This window comes from Chelonia mydas, chromosome 5 (genome assembly GCF_015237465.2).
Source record: "Chelonia mydas isolate rCheMyd1 chromosome 5, rCheMyd1.pri.v2, whole genome shotgun sequence".
In the NCBI taxonomy this organism is placed as follows: Eukaryota; Metazoa; Chordata; order Testudines; family Cheloniidae; genus Chelonia; species Chelonia mydas.
Genome location: NC_051245.2, coordinates 49,060,783 through 49,076,671, shown reverse-complemented (window position 1 = coordinate 49,076,671; position 15,889 = coordinate 49,060,783). Strand labels below are relative to the sequence as shown.

Sequence of the window (15,889 nt, the reverse complement as noted above, 5' to 3'; positions counted from 1 at the left end):
ACTTATTTTCTCTATGCCTCTAATAACCTAACGCCAGAAAACATTCATGAACAAACACAAGAAGTAAAAAACCCACTTGGCATCAAACATGTACTTTTCTCCACATACTTCTCTGTTCATGCACATTTGTGATTAGGACTTCAATTTTTCAACTGAACCTTTTTTTGGCAAAAAAAAAAAATGCAGATTCAATAACATAACTTCATGTCAGTTTGTAAACCGATGTCTGTTTCCCCAAATTGTTTCAGAATATAAATCTGAAACTCAAAGCATTTTGTTTTGATATTTTCCAAACAATGTTACAATTTTTCAGTTTTAAATGACTTCAGGTTTTGAAATGTCATTCAATTTTATTCAGCAAATTCAAAAATGTTAAAGCTCAAAATTTAAAGGAAAAGTTTTGTGAAAACAATGTTTTGTTCAACCCACAATTTTATTTTTTTTTTACTACTTCTACTTGCCTAAAGTTTTCATTTTAGAACCAACTCAAAAGGATTTTTTTTTTTCAAATTGCCAATAAGCCAAATAAAAAATGGTTATTCTCCAAGCTCTCTTTGAGAGACACTGGCAGCCCTGTGAAACATGAGCAAGACTGTTCATATCTTCTGGAAGACAAGGGCAAGTGCTGAATCCTGGAGGACAGGGAACACCACTGTGCAAAGGAATACATGAGAGGTGCAAGGGCAGCATGTCATGTGTTGCTGAAGGGGAAAGAGGTAAAGATATGGATGTAAAATGCTTTGAAAGACTTGGATGAAATATTATAAGTACAAATTACTATTATGGTTCCACACACTACATAGCACTTGTTTTCAAGTCCTCATCTGAAAGCACTAACAAACCTCATTACATTTAAAGTCATTGTTTTTCATTTTATTCCTACAGTTATTTTCCTGCTATAGCTGGAAGCTAGAAAATGTACCTCTTTCGCTTCACCACCCTTCTTTTTAAAGATGTCCAGTTCTGCATTTCTTTGCAAATATGTGTCAAACAGATCTGGTGGCCTGGAGTCCTGTGGTCTGAATACATTTATTGTATGCATTCAGCTGTACAAAAAGGTTTCAAATCACAAGAAGCATTTAATATCCTCCATTCTTCAATATAAGTGGTAGGTGTGTTAAACAGTGATAACTTTAATTAGCCATTTTAGAACAATTTTCCCTTTTGTTTGTGTCTGTGTGCACAGTGAGAGTTGGTTAAGAATGCCAGCTGTAGAGGCTGAAATGTGATGTCTTCACACAGTACAGACATCATAATGAAGGGACATTATGCAAAAGGGAGTTGCTGGAAGGTCACCAGGTTATTTTAGGGGGGGCATCATGGTATTACCACTCCTACTTCTGTGCTGCCTTCAGAGCTTCATCCCTAACCATGAGGGTAGTTCAGTCTCCATGCTACTTCACTTTTGTCACAAAAATACCAGTTAGTGCCAAATGAAAAGGTGGTGATTTCTGTGACATGGACACTGACCTACTATGAAACAACAAGGAGGGATTTCAAATTACTGAAATTGTAAACACACCCAACAAACTCCACCACCAGAGGTGTTTTAAGTACAGGGTTTTAAGGAGAACTCTAGTTCAATTTTGCCCAAAATTTTGCTTTTGTAAAAACAAGCTTTACTGACCTGCAGCAACCCCACTTAACCATTTTTATTAATCTCCAACCTCTTTTACACTCAAGATCACTCTTTGAATCTACGGGGAACCCAGGATCTACCCCACCCCTTCCCCAAGGCCCTGCCCTGCTCACTTCATTTCTCCCCACCCCTGTCGCTCGCCCTCCCTCCGTCACTTCACTTTCAGTGGGCTGGGGCAGGTTGTTGGGGTTCAGGAGGGGGTGCAGGCTCTGGACTGGGGCCAAAGGGTTCACAGTGTGGGAGGGGGCTCTAGGCTGAGCCTGGGGGAAGGGGTGAGAAGTGCAAGCTCGAGGAGGGAGTTTGGGTGCAGGAGCGGGCTCCAGGCTGGGGCAGAGTGTTGGGATACAGGAGGGGTACAGGGTGCTGGCTCTGAGAAGGGGGTCAGGGCAGGGGCTACTGGCTCTGGGAGGAGGGTCCAGAGTGTTGGGGTGCAGAAGGGGGTACCACATGCTGCCTTTGGGAGGGGGGTCTGAGTTTGGGGTGCAGGAGAGGGTTCAGGGTGCAGAAAGGGGTATGGGATGCTGGTTCCAGGAGGGGGCTCAGGGTGGGGCACTCACAGAGATCCCCTTAGGACTGTCACCTGATGTGCTGAAATTACCTCTGAGCCCATTTTCCCCGCTAGTTTAGGACTCCAGAACCCTGCCTTGTTGTGCCAGACACCCTAGCCTGCTGCAACACAGACCCAGGGTCTGGGCCACGCCCCCAAAAGCTGCAGATTAACTAAAAACAACTCAGCAGGTTACCTGTCTCCAGCGCCCAGACACCTAGCTCCCAATGGGATCTAAATCCATTTTACTCTGTATAAGGCTTATACCGGGTAAATTTGTAAATTGTTCGCCCTCTGTATCACTGATAGAGATGCATGGCTGTTTGCTCCCCCAGGCATTAATCACTTACTGTGGGTTTATTAATAAATAAAAGTGATTTTATTAAGTATAAAAAGTAGGATTTAAGTGGTTTCAAGTAATAATAGGCAGGACAAAGTAAGTCACAAAAGCAAAATAAAACAAACTCACAAGTCTAAGCCCAATACATTAAGAAACTGATTACAGGTAATATCTCAAGCTCAAAGATGAGCCAATAAGCTTTTTTTTCCCCCACAGACTAGACCCTTTCCTAGTCTGGGCCCAATCCTTTCCCCCCATACAGTCTTTGTTAGATCCAGCAGACATCTCAGGTGTTAAACAGGGGTTTTCTCATGACTGGGAGCCTTTGTGGCCTGCTCCACCCCTTTTTATAGCTTTGGCACAAGGCAGGAATCTTTTGTCTGTGCTTGTCCCCACCCCCGCCTCACCAATGGAAAAGTACAAGGATTAAGATGGATTCCAGTATCATGTGACATGGTCACGTTTCACTGTAAAACCCTTAGTCTCCATTCTTCCTGGGTTGGCCTACAGTACAGAGGAAGGCTTGCATGTAAATAAACCTTTTACGACCAATTGTCCTAGTCAATGGGAGCCATCAAGATCCTAAACAACCATTCATGGCCCACACTTTGCATAATTACAATAGGACCTCAGAGTTATACTTCATATGTCTAGCTTCAGACACAAGAATGATACATGCATAGAAATAGGAAAAATATATTCAGTAGTTTATAACCTTTGTTATGATAGCTTACAAGAGACCTTTTGCATAAAGCATATTCCAGTTACATCATATTCACACTCATAAGCATATTTCCATAAAACATATGGAATGCAACATCACAGTGCTGGCTCAGGGAGGAGGGTCCAAAGTGTTGGGGTGCAGGAGGGCGTACAGGGTGCTGCCTCTGGGAGGGGAACCAGGGCTTGGGGTCCAGGAGAGGGTTTGGGGTGCTGGTTCCAGGAGGGGGTTTGGATGCTGGCTCTGAGAGGGGGCTCAGGGTGGGGCTTGGGTTGCAGGAGGGGTATGGGGTGCTGGTTCTGGGAGGGGGCTCAGGGATGGGGTGCAGCCTCCCACCAGGAAGCACTTACCTCCAGTAGCTCAGTGAGGCTAAGGCAGGCTCCCTGCCTACCCTGACCCTAAGCCCTTCCAGATGGGGCCAATGCACCCCTGCAGCCCCGGGGGGAAGGGGGGGAAGGGAGGAAGAATGTGGCTCCGTATGTTGCCCCTCTCTGCAAGCACCGCCCCTTAGTTCTCCTGGCCAATGGGAGCTGCAGGAGCAGGGCACAGAGGGAGACGCATGCCCCCTGGGGCCACACTGGCTGCTTCCGGAAGCCGCACGGGTCCAGATAGACAGGGAGTCTGCCCTAGAGGCAGCCACACTATGCCACTGGAGATCACAATCAACCAGTCAATCATGATTGACAGGTTGGTGACCACTGCCGTACGTGGTGGTGTTATAGCCAAATTGGTCCCAAGCTATTAGAGAGACAAGGTGGATGAGGTAATACTACCTCACTCACCTGACCTCTCTAACTTTTGTTGCTGGATGGATAATTTTTAGTAAACGTTTATCCCTGCCGATTTTAGAGCCCCAGCATTAAAGCAGGGTGCTAGTTCATGTTATCCTGAAAAGCACGTGACTGGGTAGATGATAGTATGGTGGTGAATGTGGAATAAATGTAGGTCTACATTTGCAAGCTGTAGTCAGAGCTGGTGCTAGGCAGAAGCAGATTCAACAATTGCTTAAGGCCCTGAGCAGCTCAAAAAGGCTCCCTATTAATTATTAGTATGTGTTGTGGGCCACCCCAAAAATATTCCTGCTTGGAGCCCCCAGTGGACTAGCACGGGCACTGGCTTTAGTAACCCCCTTATGCCAGGTGCAGTAGCCAGGAGCCATAGGAGGACACTCAACTCTGACTCGTCCTTTGCACGCAGAGCTCCCAGAGCTCTTTACACTGGCGGGGAGGGGCATGATTATCCCCATTTTACAGGTCACCCCAGCAGTGCGCTTAGGGTGACTAAATGTCCCAATTTTATAGGGACAGTCCCGATTTTGGGTTTTTTTTTTAATATAGGCTCCTATTACCCCCCACCCCATCCCCATTTTTCACACTTGCTGTCTGGTCATCTCCTAAGTGCACTACGGAGCCAGGAGCAGATCCCAGCTCTCCTGCACTGGCCTATGACGCCCGGGCATACAGCAGCCGTGCGCGGGCGGCGAGCTCGGACCTGCTCCGATCCCCGGGGCACGCAGGAGGTGATGGGACCAAGCGGTGCCCGACAGCCTGACTGATTCCGCCCGGGAGTCCGCACCCCTCAGCGAGCCCCAGGGCAGGTGGAGCCTGCGGGCTGCCCCGGGCCACGCGCTCTGGACCGTCACCCACCTGCCACGGCGCGAGGCACTCTCGCACCCCCAGCCCTGCCCCAGAAGACCACGGCTCGCTGGAGCATGGGGGCCGCCATCTCGGAATGTACCACTCCCTGAGGCGGAGAGGGGAGACGAGAACAGCCACAGGGACAGTGCTCCCCTGACCTAGCTATTTAGCTACCGAGGAGTCGCGCACCTCCCTGCCCCTGGAGGGACACCAGCACGAGCGAGAGAGGCGGGGGGAAGGGCGGGGTGAATTCCATTTACGGGTGGCCTCTTTCGCCGCCCCCGCCCCGCCTCTGAGCGCAGATGGTACGTTCCGAGGACAGAATGGCCGCCGCGGTAGCGAGAGGTTCCAATCGAATCCTGCGGGAGACAATGAAACGTTCCATGCTGGTCTCAGCTGCCGCAGCGCCCAGCTGCTGGAGCTGCCCGCACGGAGGTACCCCCCAGGCGCCTGGCCTAGGCTCGGGAGATGGGTGGGGGTGGGGGCGTCCTGTGCGCGCAGGCTGGATAGGCTGCGCACTCCAGGGACGGCGTCACGGCCCAGGAGGACTACGCTTCCCAGCATGCACTGCAGCGCTTGGGTTTAGTGGACTAGGCAAACTGGCGCTGGGGCTGCTGGGATGTGTGGTCCCTTCTGAGCTCCATCTGTTCGCTGCTGGGCTGGCGTGGAGCGGCCCCTTGGCCTGTCAGCGGCGTGCTTCGGAGCGTGTGCGCCACTGTATTTGGGGTTAGGCTCCGCCGGGGGAGCGGGGCTGTTGGAGCTGGCTGTCTGCCCTGCCCGCAGCGGTACAAAGGGCTAGAGAGCCGCTTGTGTCAGCAGCTAACAGCGCTCAGCGTCGGGCTGCGCTGTCCGAGGGGAGCGTAAATCCACCCCCCCGCCCCCGTCACATGGGGCCTCACCCCGAAATAGGGATTCCTGGGGTGGGATCATAGAATATCAGGAAGGGACCTCAGGAGGTCATGTAAGCCAACCCCCTACTCAAAGCAGGACCAATCCCCAACTAAATCATCCCAGCCAGGGCTTTGTCAAGCCTGACCTTAAAAACTTCTAAGGAAGGAGATTCCACCACCTCCCTAGGTAACCCATTCCCATGCTTCACCACCCTCCTAGTGAAAAAGTTTTTCCTACTATCCAACCTAAACCTCCCCCACTGCAACTTGAGACCATTACTCCTCATTCTGTCATCTGCTACCACTGAGAACAGTCTAGATCCATCCTCTTTGGAACCCCCTTTCAGGTAGTTGAAAGCAGCTATCAAATCCCCCCTCATTCTTCTCTTCCGCAGACTAAACAATCCCAGTTCCCTCAGCCTCTCCTCATAAGTCATGTGTTCCAGTCCCCTAATCATTTTTGTTGCCCTCCGTTGAACACTTTCCAATTTTTTCACATCCTTGGAGTGTGGTGCCCAAAACTGGACACAGTACTCCAGATGAGGCCTCACCAATGTCGAATAGAGGGGAACGATCATGTCCCTCGATCTGCTGGATCAGGGGTGCTGGAATTAGGAGTGCTGCGGTGCTGCAGCACTCTCTGGCTTGAAACTGTTTCCATCACATACAGGGTTTATAGTTTTGTTCAATGGCTTTCAGCATCCCCCCCTATAAAAATTGTTCTAATGCCACTGGCTAGGTTAGGGACGTGGTGGGAGATGTGGGTTCTGTTTCCAGCTCTGCAACTGGATCCCTGGGTGAGTAATATGCAGATCACTTCATCTCTGTGACTCACTTTTCCAATCTGTAAATATAAGGTCATGTTTACTGGCCTTGAAAAGTGCTTTAACTTTTATTTTTTTGTGTAAAAATTTCCCAGGGAGAACAGCGCCCTTGCCCAAACCCCTGTTGCCTCTGCTTGTTGACACCGAGTCGTTATTTTGACCAATTTTCCAAATGCCCTAATCTGAGACCTACTGTGTTTGTGGAAATAAAGGAAAGGGAATCCACCCAAGAAAAGCTGCATTTCTGTTTCAGTGCTTCTAGCATTTAAGAGCAACAGAACAGCCTGTGTAACTACATCCTTGTTGCATTCCTTACCTACAACTTGTGATGTTGGAGGTGCCTTAAATGGGAATGGCCTTCCATTTATTATTGTCCTATCTTTTTAGAAATGAGAATTCCTCGATGGGCCTTCCTTTTATGGAAGCTTCTGAACAATGAAAGACCACTTCAACAAAAGCAGGTTTCTTAACAGAGCTGCTTTTCTTAGTGAGTGGAATCTCCATGATCCCACAATGTACATTGCTAGTGATCAGTTCAGTACTTACTTTTCCCCTCTAAAGTTTCTTTTCAGTTTTCTACTCTATAAGTTACAAATTTAAGGCTATAGAGTACTTCAGAGACAAAGAATTGAATTCAACCCAGATAAAATCATTCCGTCCCATACACAGACTCTCTGTCCCAGCGCTGATTCAGTGGCTACTGAATGTCTGCCCTGTATGATACCCAGCTTATCTGCCTTCGAAGGTTGAAGGGATGTCTGCCTTGCTGGGATGTACTTCCGGAGAGTCTAGATATTCCAAACCTGATACTGAAGCTTTGTCTACACTATCAGTGCTTTGCTGATATAGCTATATTGGTGTAGATACAGCTTACACCAGTTAATTTGTCTATCGGCATAGTAACAGGAGCTTCTTGAACTGTGTTAGCTGTGCCAACAGAAGCACTTTTATATCAGCATAGCTGTGTCTCTGGGGTGGGGGGGTTGTCAGCATAATCGTGCCTGTTAGGGGATGTGGGTTTTTTCACACCCCCGACCGATATAGACATGCTGAGAAAACTTTGTAATGTAGACCTGGTCTTAGACAACTAAAGGCTTGTTTTCACTGCGGAGTTGTTAACTTGAGCTCTTATTGTTGCTCCCATCCACACACATAAACCTCTCACTTGACTCAAGCTGAGATATATGATAAAGCCTGAAGGATGTTTGCTTTTGGGCTGGTAACCCACCCATTTTGCAGTGTGGATGCAAGCTAAAGCATTTGAGTGCTGAGAGTCCTCCAGTGCTTTCAGGGTTCCCTCCCCACTCTGAACTCTATGGCACAGATGTGGGGACCCGCATGAAAGACCCCCTAAGTTTATTTCTACCAGCTTGGGTTAAAATTTCCCCAAGGCACAAATTCTGCCTTGTCCTTGGAACGGTATTTCTGCCACCACCAAGTGAGTTAGACAAAGATTTCGGAAAAGGACCACTTGGAGTTCCTGTTTCCCCAAAATATCCTCCCAAGCTCCCTTCACCTACTTTCCTGGGGAGGCTTGAGAGTAAACAAGGTGAGCACAGACCAGACCCTTGGGTTTTTAGGACACTAAAAACCCCAAACAGAACTTTTTATTATAAAGGAAAAAAAAAAGTAAAAGACACACCTCTGTAAAATCAGGATGGAAGATAATTTTACAGGGTAATAAGATTTAAAACACAGAGGATTCTCCTCTAGGCAAAACTTTAAAGTTACAAAAAAACAGGAATAAATCTTCCTCTTAGCATAGGGAAAATTCACAAGCTAAAACAAAAGATCTAATCTAATGCATTTCCTTCCTATTACTTACAATTTGTAATCTTAGATGCTTAGTTCAGGTATGGCTTTAGGAGATGTGTTTTCCCTGGCCTGGTTCCTCTTTGTCCTGGAGAGAACAACAAAACAAAAACCTTCCCCCACAGATTTGAAAGTATCTTCTCCCCTTATTGGTCCTTTTGGTCAGGTGCCAAACAGGTTATCTGAGCTTCTTAACCCTTTACAGTAAAGGAGGGATTTTATGCAACCCTTAGCTGTATGTTTCTGACAAGTGCTTTCTCACAATTAGCCCCAGGTGGACAGAAAGACAGCCAAGTTCTGCAGTTTACTGGGAAAGAACTATAAAGCAGCTCAGTTTACTTCAGCACTAACAACCATGAGATGAGCCCCTCAGAAGTCCTAGTAATACGTGCACCAGGGACGCTCTTGAGTATAGCTTTGCAGTGTGGCCACTCACACCCAGGTGAGGCCAACGCAAGTGCTCATCACCCTCAGTTAACTCTGCAGTCAAGATATATACTATGCCATCCTCTCCTGTCTTTCAGCAGCTTCTAGGAAATGAGTTTGTTTACATAGAATAAACATTTCTTTTCACTTTTAGAAAATATTATGGAAATGTTTAAAAGACCCACTCGTTGCAACATGTACACAAATTTTTAGCTAGGTAAAGAGGCAGTTTGCAGGAGGTTTTCCATAGGGATAAATAGTAGCTGTATTTTTCAGTGCAGCATTAATAATGCATGTACCAGTCACCCCACCAACCTCTCTACTTACGATTTTTATTCTGTTCCCTCCTGCTTCGTTTTCTTTTATCTTTCAGATTTTAGTCTTTTTGGGGCAGGGATTTGAGGACATTTGGGATTTAGCAGGATCAAGCCCAAAGATAGAAGTACTTGGGTTGAAATCACAGTTCTAACACTGGGCTTTATAGCTGCAGTTGTAACTAGTGGTAGGATACACTAGTAACTTCTTAGTAGTAATCACTGATTCTGGGTGGAAGCTGTATATGTGTAATTAACGTAATGAAGGGGAAAAAGACATTGTTTCACATGAAGAATCTAAAACAGGAAGTGTTCTGTCAGCTCCAGAATTAGGCCTTTCAGAGCTTTACTGTGTATGATTCATGGTGGTTGGTCCAGTCCTGTTGTTTCCCACTACACTTTACACAGTCATGACTACCAGGGCCTCTGTCTGCATTGTCCTCCAAATGTTTCTAATTACCTAATGACAAACTACCTTACACCCTTTGAACCCCTTGCTAATTTATGTAGCTTTGAAAATCTGCGTATTTAGTGCCCCTTTACTTAACTTTTTTACTGGATAATATGGTTAGGCTTCTGTATTTGTCTATTTCCGCTGTGTCTGCCAACATGATATCTGGGTGCCATATATGAAGTAGACTTCTTGACTCTTCCTGTGTTGGATACTCAGCAAGTATAACTTGAAATCAAGAAGTGACTTTCCAGAGTTCTGGAATCCTGGAGTACCATGGGGACTATTTTGTAAGGGTTTCAGAGTTTTTAGCATCTGCCTGTATAATCCTCTATTTTCAAATTATCGAGAATCTTGCATCTTTCCTTTGCAATCAATGTACACATCAGGTTGCCCTGTACAGCTTGGTTTTTCCCCATTAAAATCAATTAAGAAAATGACACAGCAAAGAAAACAATTTGGACTAGTTTTTGTGCTGTGGAGTTTGTACTAGGTGAGTTTTTTATCCAGAGGAAATTTGAAGGCTAGTCAGAAATAATATTATTTATTATTTGTGTTGCAGTAATGCCTAGGAGCCCCTGTCAGGGACCGGGACCCTGACCCCATTGTGCAAGGCACTATCCAAACACAGAACAAAAAAGACAGTCTCTGCCCCCAAAGAGCTTATACAGTCTAAGTATAAAACAAGAGAGAACAGGTGGAGGCAAGCAGAGAGATGGGAGAGAAAAAGTACAAAAAGTGACTAAAAATGGTATTATGGCATTCCATACTTTTTTTTCCTTTCTCTCTCCCTGTGATTTTCAAATCAAACTTGTGCAATTTAAAGTCAAAAGATGAGTTTTTTCTAAATGTGAGGGCTAAACTCAGCCATGGACCTGATAATCTGAATGCGTTCTTTCTGCCTTGCAACAGAGAGGTACATTTTAATATGCAGCCCTGGGACATTATTGTCTCCTAGCTGACTGCACTCCGTGCTTTGGACAGCTGTGGATATTAACATCGCTTGCTGTGGTGTAGTTCCTCACCTTCAGAAATTTTGTTTGTGAAAATCCAATAAATGAAACCTCAGTTGCCTTAATTTCTCCAAGTCAGAGGATGAAACTTAATAAGTAAGGCTACAATTTTGTCACAGAGGTCATGGAATCAGTGACTTCCAAAGACCACCGGCAAGTGGTGGGAGCTGTCCTGCCGGCAGGTGGCTGGGGGATACCCCACAGCTCCTTGCCGCTCCAGGTGCTGGTAGCATCTGAACTGCCGTGGGGGGGGGATCCGGCAGCTCCAAGCCACAGGGGGAGGAGGACCCTGGAGCTCCGAGCTCCCCCGGGTGGTGATGGGAGCCCCCAGAGCTCCCTGCCGGCCCCTGCAGCGGCTCCCCATTTTGTCACGGATATTTTTAGTAAAAGTCACGGACAGGCCACGGGCAATAAAGAAAAATTCATGGAAGCCCGTGACCTGTCCGTGACTTTTACTAAAAATATCTGTGACAAAATCATAGCCTTATTAATAAGACCACCTCAAAAATAAAGAATGTGTTGTAAATTATTAAACTGATGATCTCTTGATGAGATATATTAGAAATGGCATGTTTTGGGGGTGGAAGGAGGAATGAATATACCAATTTTCAAGATTCTAGTTCAGTGGGAACAGAAGAATTGTCATTTAGTCACCCTGTTATAACAAAAAGAAAAGAAGTACTTGTGGCACCTTGGAGACTAACAAATTTTATTTAAGTATAAGCTTTCGTGAGCTACAGCTCACTTCATCCGAAAGCTCACGAAAGCTTTTGCTCAAATAAATTTGTTAGTCTCTAAGGTGCCACAAGTACTCCTTTTCTTTTTGCGAATACAGACTAACACGGCTGCTACTCTGAAACCTGTTATAACAGGTTACCATGAGACAAGACACACTTGAAAGAAATGAGGTGTATTTATTTCAACTGTGTTGGGATGGTTTGCATTGGTGTATATTTTAATATGTATAGATGGGCTTTTATTTTCTTATGTAAATAGAAATTTTAGGATTTTCTTTATTTTTTTCTGGTTCCTTAGAATTTTTGGTTTGTGTGTATGTATAAATAAAACTATCCTTTTTTCCTACTGATATGAGCTGCTCCATTAGTTAGGCTACTTATTTCCTTTTTGTATTCCCCTAACTTCTGATTAAGCCAACACATAAAAAGGATTAGAATGATTCCATAAGCAGCCTAGAAGAGTGGATTGTGTCAGTGTAAACTATTACAGTAACCCTGTTAAAACTGCTTTGTTGCATATAGCTTCTGTTACTTAAAAGATGTCTGTGATGGTAGAGATTTTGCAAACAGAACTTAGCTGACAATTAGCTGAAAAAGATGAGTTGTAAAAAAAAAATTGAGTTCAGCATTGAAGTCTTAAGATTGTAAACTCTCTGGGGCAGGAACCATGTCTTCCTATGTACTTGAACAGAACCTAACACGAATGAGCTCCAAACTTGATTGGGAAGTTGGGGTTCTATTGTGATGCATAAAATAATACATGCTCATCTTTAAATCCCCCCCCCCCCCCCCGTTTTATGAAATTATTTTGGTACTTCCTGGCTTACTCAAGAGATCCCAGAATCATAGAACTGGAAGTGACCTCAAGAAGTCATCTAGTCCAGTTCCCTGCACTCAAAGCAGGACTAAGTATTATCTAGACCATCCCTGACAGGTGTTTGTCCAACCTGCTCTTAAAAATCCCCAATGACGGAGATTCCACAACCTCCCTAGGCAATTTATTCCAGTGTTTAACCACTCTGACAGGAAGTTTTTCCTAATGTCCAACCTAAACGGCCCTTGCTGCAATTTAAGCCCATTGTTTCTTGTCCTATCCTCAGAGGTTAAGAAGAACAATTTTTCTCCCTCCTCTTTGTAACACCTTTTATGTCCCCTCTCAGTCTTCTCTTCTCCAGACTAAACAAACCCAGTTTTTTCAGTCTTCCCTCATAGGTCATGTTTTCTAGCACTTTAGTAATTTTTGTTGCTCTTCTCTGGATTTTCTCCAATTTGTCCACATCTTTCCTGAAATGTGTCGCCCAGAACTGGACACAATACTCCAGTTGAGGCCTAATCAGCGCAGAGTAGAGCGGAAGAATTACTTCTCATGTCTAGTTTACAGTACTCCTGCTAATACATCCCAGAATGATGTTTGATTTTTTTTGCAACAGCATTACACTGTTGACTCATATTTAGCTTGTGATCCACTATGATCCCCAGATCCCTTTCCATAGTACTCCTTCCTAGGCAGTCATTTCCCATTTTGTATGTGTGCAACTGATTGTTCCTTTCTAAGTGGAGTACTTTGCATTTGTCCTTATTGAATTTCATCCTGTTTAATTCAGACGGTTTCTCCAGTTTGTCCAGATCATTTTGAATTTTAATCCTATCCTTAAAGCACTTGCAACCCTTCCCAGCTTGGTATTGTTCGCAGACTTTATAAGTGTACTCTTTATGCCATTATCTAAATCATTGATGAAGATATTGAACAGAACAGGACCCAGAACTGATCCCTGTGGGACCCTGCTCATTATGCCCTTCCAGCATGACTCTGAACCACTGATGATTACTCTCTGGGAACGATTTTCCAACCAGTTATGCTCCCAACTTATAGTAGCTCCATCTAGGTTGTATTTCCCTAGTTTGTTTATGAGAAGGTCATGCGAGACAGTATCAAAAGCCTTACTAAAGTCAAGATATACCACATCTACCACTTTCCCCCATCCAGAAGGCTTGTTACCCTGTCCAAGAAAGCTATTAAGTTGGTTTGACACTATTTGTTTTGGACATATCCATGCTGACTGTTACTTATCACCTTATTATCTTCTAGATGTTTGCAAACTGATTGCTTAATTATTTGCTCCATTATCTTTTCAGATACAGAAGTTAAGATGACTGGTTTGTAATTCCCCGGGTTGTCCTTATTTCCCTTTTTATAGATGGGCACTATATTTTCCCTTTTCCAGTCTTCTGGAATGTCTCCTGTCTTCCATGACTTTTCAAAGGTCTATCATTCTATGATAGCACAAGTATCAAAGTCTCTTCACTGCCGCTATTTGTGCTGTCATAGAGTGGTGCATTCTGGGATCTCCTGAGAAAGCCGGAAAGGACCACTACTAAGAGGATTTCACACATGGGGGAGCTTTTTTCCGCCTTTCTGCTCTGACTGCTCTCACAGACTGGTTAGTGGGGAAACACACATCTCAATTTTAATTATTCTTTTGCAGTTTAATTATGCATGAAGCAAAACTATTATACTGCTCACTCCTCCTTGTCTATATTTGCCCTGCAAAACTGTAGGAGTAAATATTTATGTTTGTCAGTAAAATAAGCAACTATGGCTCAGAGACTCAGTTGAGAAAGAAGGCACCATGTTTACCATCACATTTTGACTATGATGCACTTTAAGAGCCTGGTTTTTAAAGGCACTGAATGCCCACCGCTTCCATTGACTAAGCTGCAGGTGCCCAGCACTTCTGAAAACCAGGCCCTGAATCTTCTTGTGGTCCTGGATTACATGGTAAATAATAGCAGCAGTTCCTAAATGAAAACTTCAGTGTCGTCAAACAGTAAATCTAATATGATTGTGAATCTTCCCCTTCCTCCCCATTTTTAGCAAAGCGATATCTGTTAACAGATGATATTATACGATTGCAAGAATTTCAGCAGAAGAAGGTAGCAACTGAACATCAAATTTATGGCAATAAAGGTACAAGTCTTTATTTTACTGAGCAATATCATCAATATTAAAATTAGTGCTTGAGATTTCTGTTTGTTCCAGTCAAGGCCACCAAACCACTGTGCAACTTTGGAACTTTTTAGAACAGATAACTGTTTTCTTCTACAGGGAAACTTAGTACAAAATTTAGTAAATGCTTAGGTATCCAGAGGAGGGTTATGCCAATAATTCTGTCTTAATCTACTTTGTAAATTAGCAATTTTGTGCTATTCAGATATTTCCTTTCTCCCAACCTCTCCTCTTGTATCTCATCTGATTCCAGTGACACTTGTAAATTAGAAATATGAAAGATTTCAGGCTCTCCAAAATGAATGAGAAGTAAAGTCTTGAATTGTTATTGTTAACAAAGTCCCATTAGGGAAAATCTGTAGTGGTTCCTTCTCCCTTTATTTAATGAAACCTAAATCTGCCCTGAGGAGTTCAGAAAGGTTATGCAGGACTTATCTTCATGAAGCTGTCTGATTATACACAGATTTTATTTCTGTTTAATGCTAACCTGCAAGAATTATTCCAAAGAACAAAATGAGGTTTGTTGGGGGAGGGGATGTTCTGTGAAGGTGAAGATGTAAAACCCAATCTTAAATGACCCATTCTTTGTGGGGGGACAGGGTGGGAGCTGAGAGTTATTTCCTGAGATAAAAGATAGAAACAAGTGTTAAAAAATTTAATTAGCAGTATAGTGTCATAATGCAAAATAGGGTAAGAGTGAGACACCCATAATTTAAACATGGGATGAATGGCATGAAACTGTGTCACATTAGTGCCCTGGGGGAGGAAAAAAGCAATGCAGGTGAGACATAATCTGTGGTTGGCCATTTCACCAATCCTAAAAATAATCGGTCAATTGACTGGTTATACCAGGAATCTCAAACTCAAATCACCACAAGGGCCATATGAGGACTAGTACATTAGCCCGAGGGCCGCACCACTGACACCTTTTCATATAAAGATACAGAAGCCCCCAGCTCTGCCCCCACTCCACCCCTTCCATGAGGCCCTGCCCATGTCCTGCCTCTTCCCACCCCTTCCCTGCCCCTATTCCAACCCCTCCCCTAAATCCCCACCCCTGCCCGCTTCTTCTCCGCCTCTTCCCCTGAGCGCGCTGTTCCCCGCTCCTTCCCCCTCCCTCCTGGAAAGTGCTAAGTGCTGCCAAACAGCTGTTTGGTGGCGGGAAGCACTTGGAGGTAGGTAGAGGAGCGGGGAAGCGGCGCACTGGGGTCGGGGGGAGAGGGCGATGGGAGCTTGGTGGCCACAGGAAATAACTCCACGGGGGCGGGGAGCTTGGTGAGCAGCAGCAAATAACTCCGTGGGCTGCATGTTTGAGACCCCTGGGTCAAATATTTTATAGCAGTGATTTATTAGAACACTAACCTAAAAAAAAAGTAAAACTTTATGGTCTCCAATAGGCTTCGCTGTAGGTAGATAGTTATGACTAATAACAAAAAACAAGTTACTTAACAGTTATTTTAACTCAGAAAATTGCAAAACACAATGAAATGAAGTTGTATAAAATGAAAAAATGGCACCAGGATGCAGTCAA

The 15,889-nt window shown here is 44.7% G+C and overlaps 2 protein-coding genes across 10 annotated transcripts in view; one reads left to right on the top strand and one right to left on the bottom strand.

Annotated features, from left to right (window-relative positions):
* The window catches only part of MRPS27 (mitochondrial ribosomal protein S27), a 58,943-nt gene extending 53,868 nt beyond the window's left edge, over positions 1-5,075 (bottom strand). For 2 of the 3 annotated variants that reach the window (XM_027821695.3, XM_043546381.1), the window contains exon 1: positions 4,894-5,075. In XM_027821695.3, coding sequence (XP_027677496.2) covers positions 4,894-4,972 — 79 coding nt within the window. In that variant the 5' untranslated portion in view covers positions 4,973-5,075. Of the gene's footprint in view, positions 1-3,597; positions 3,747-4,893 lie in introns of those variants that run through there. The other variant, XM_037903133.2, reaches the window with a different exon arrangement.
* Positions 5,076-5,186: 111 nt separating this feature from the next.
* Positions 5,187-15,889, top strand: part of PTCD2 (pentatricopeptide repeat domain 2) — a 47,058-nt gene continuing 36,355 nt past the window's right edge. For 4 of the 7 annotated variants that reach the window (XM_027821697.3, XM_007059235.4, XM_037903135.2 and 1 more), the window contains exons 1-2: positions 5,187-5,319; positions 14,227-14,319. In XM_027821697.3, coding sequence (XP_027677498.1) covers positions 5,187-5,319; positions 14,227-14,319 — 226 coding nt within the window. Of the gene's footprint in view, positions 5,320-6,310; positions 6,572-13,837; positions 14,131-14,226; positions 14,320-15,889 lie in introns of those variants that run through there. The other 3 variants (XM_043546383.1, XM_043546382.1, XM_027821698.3) reach the window with 3 other exon arrangements.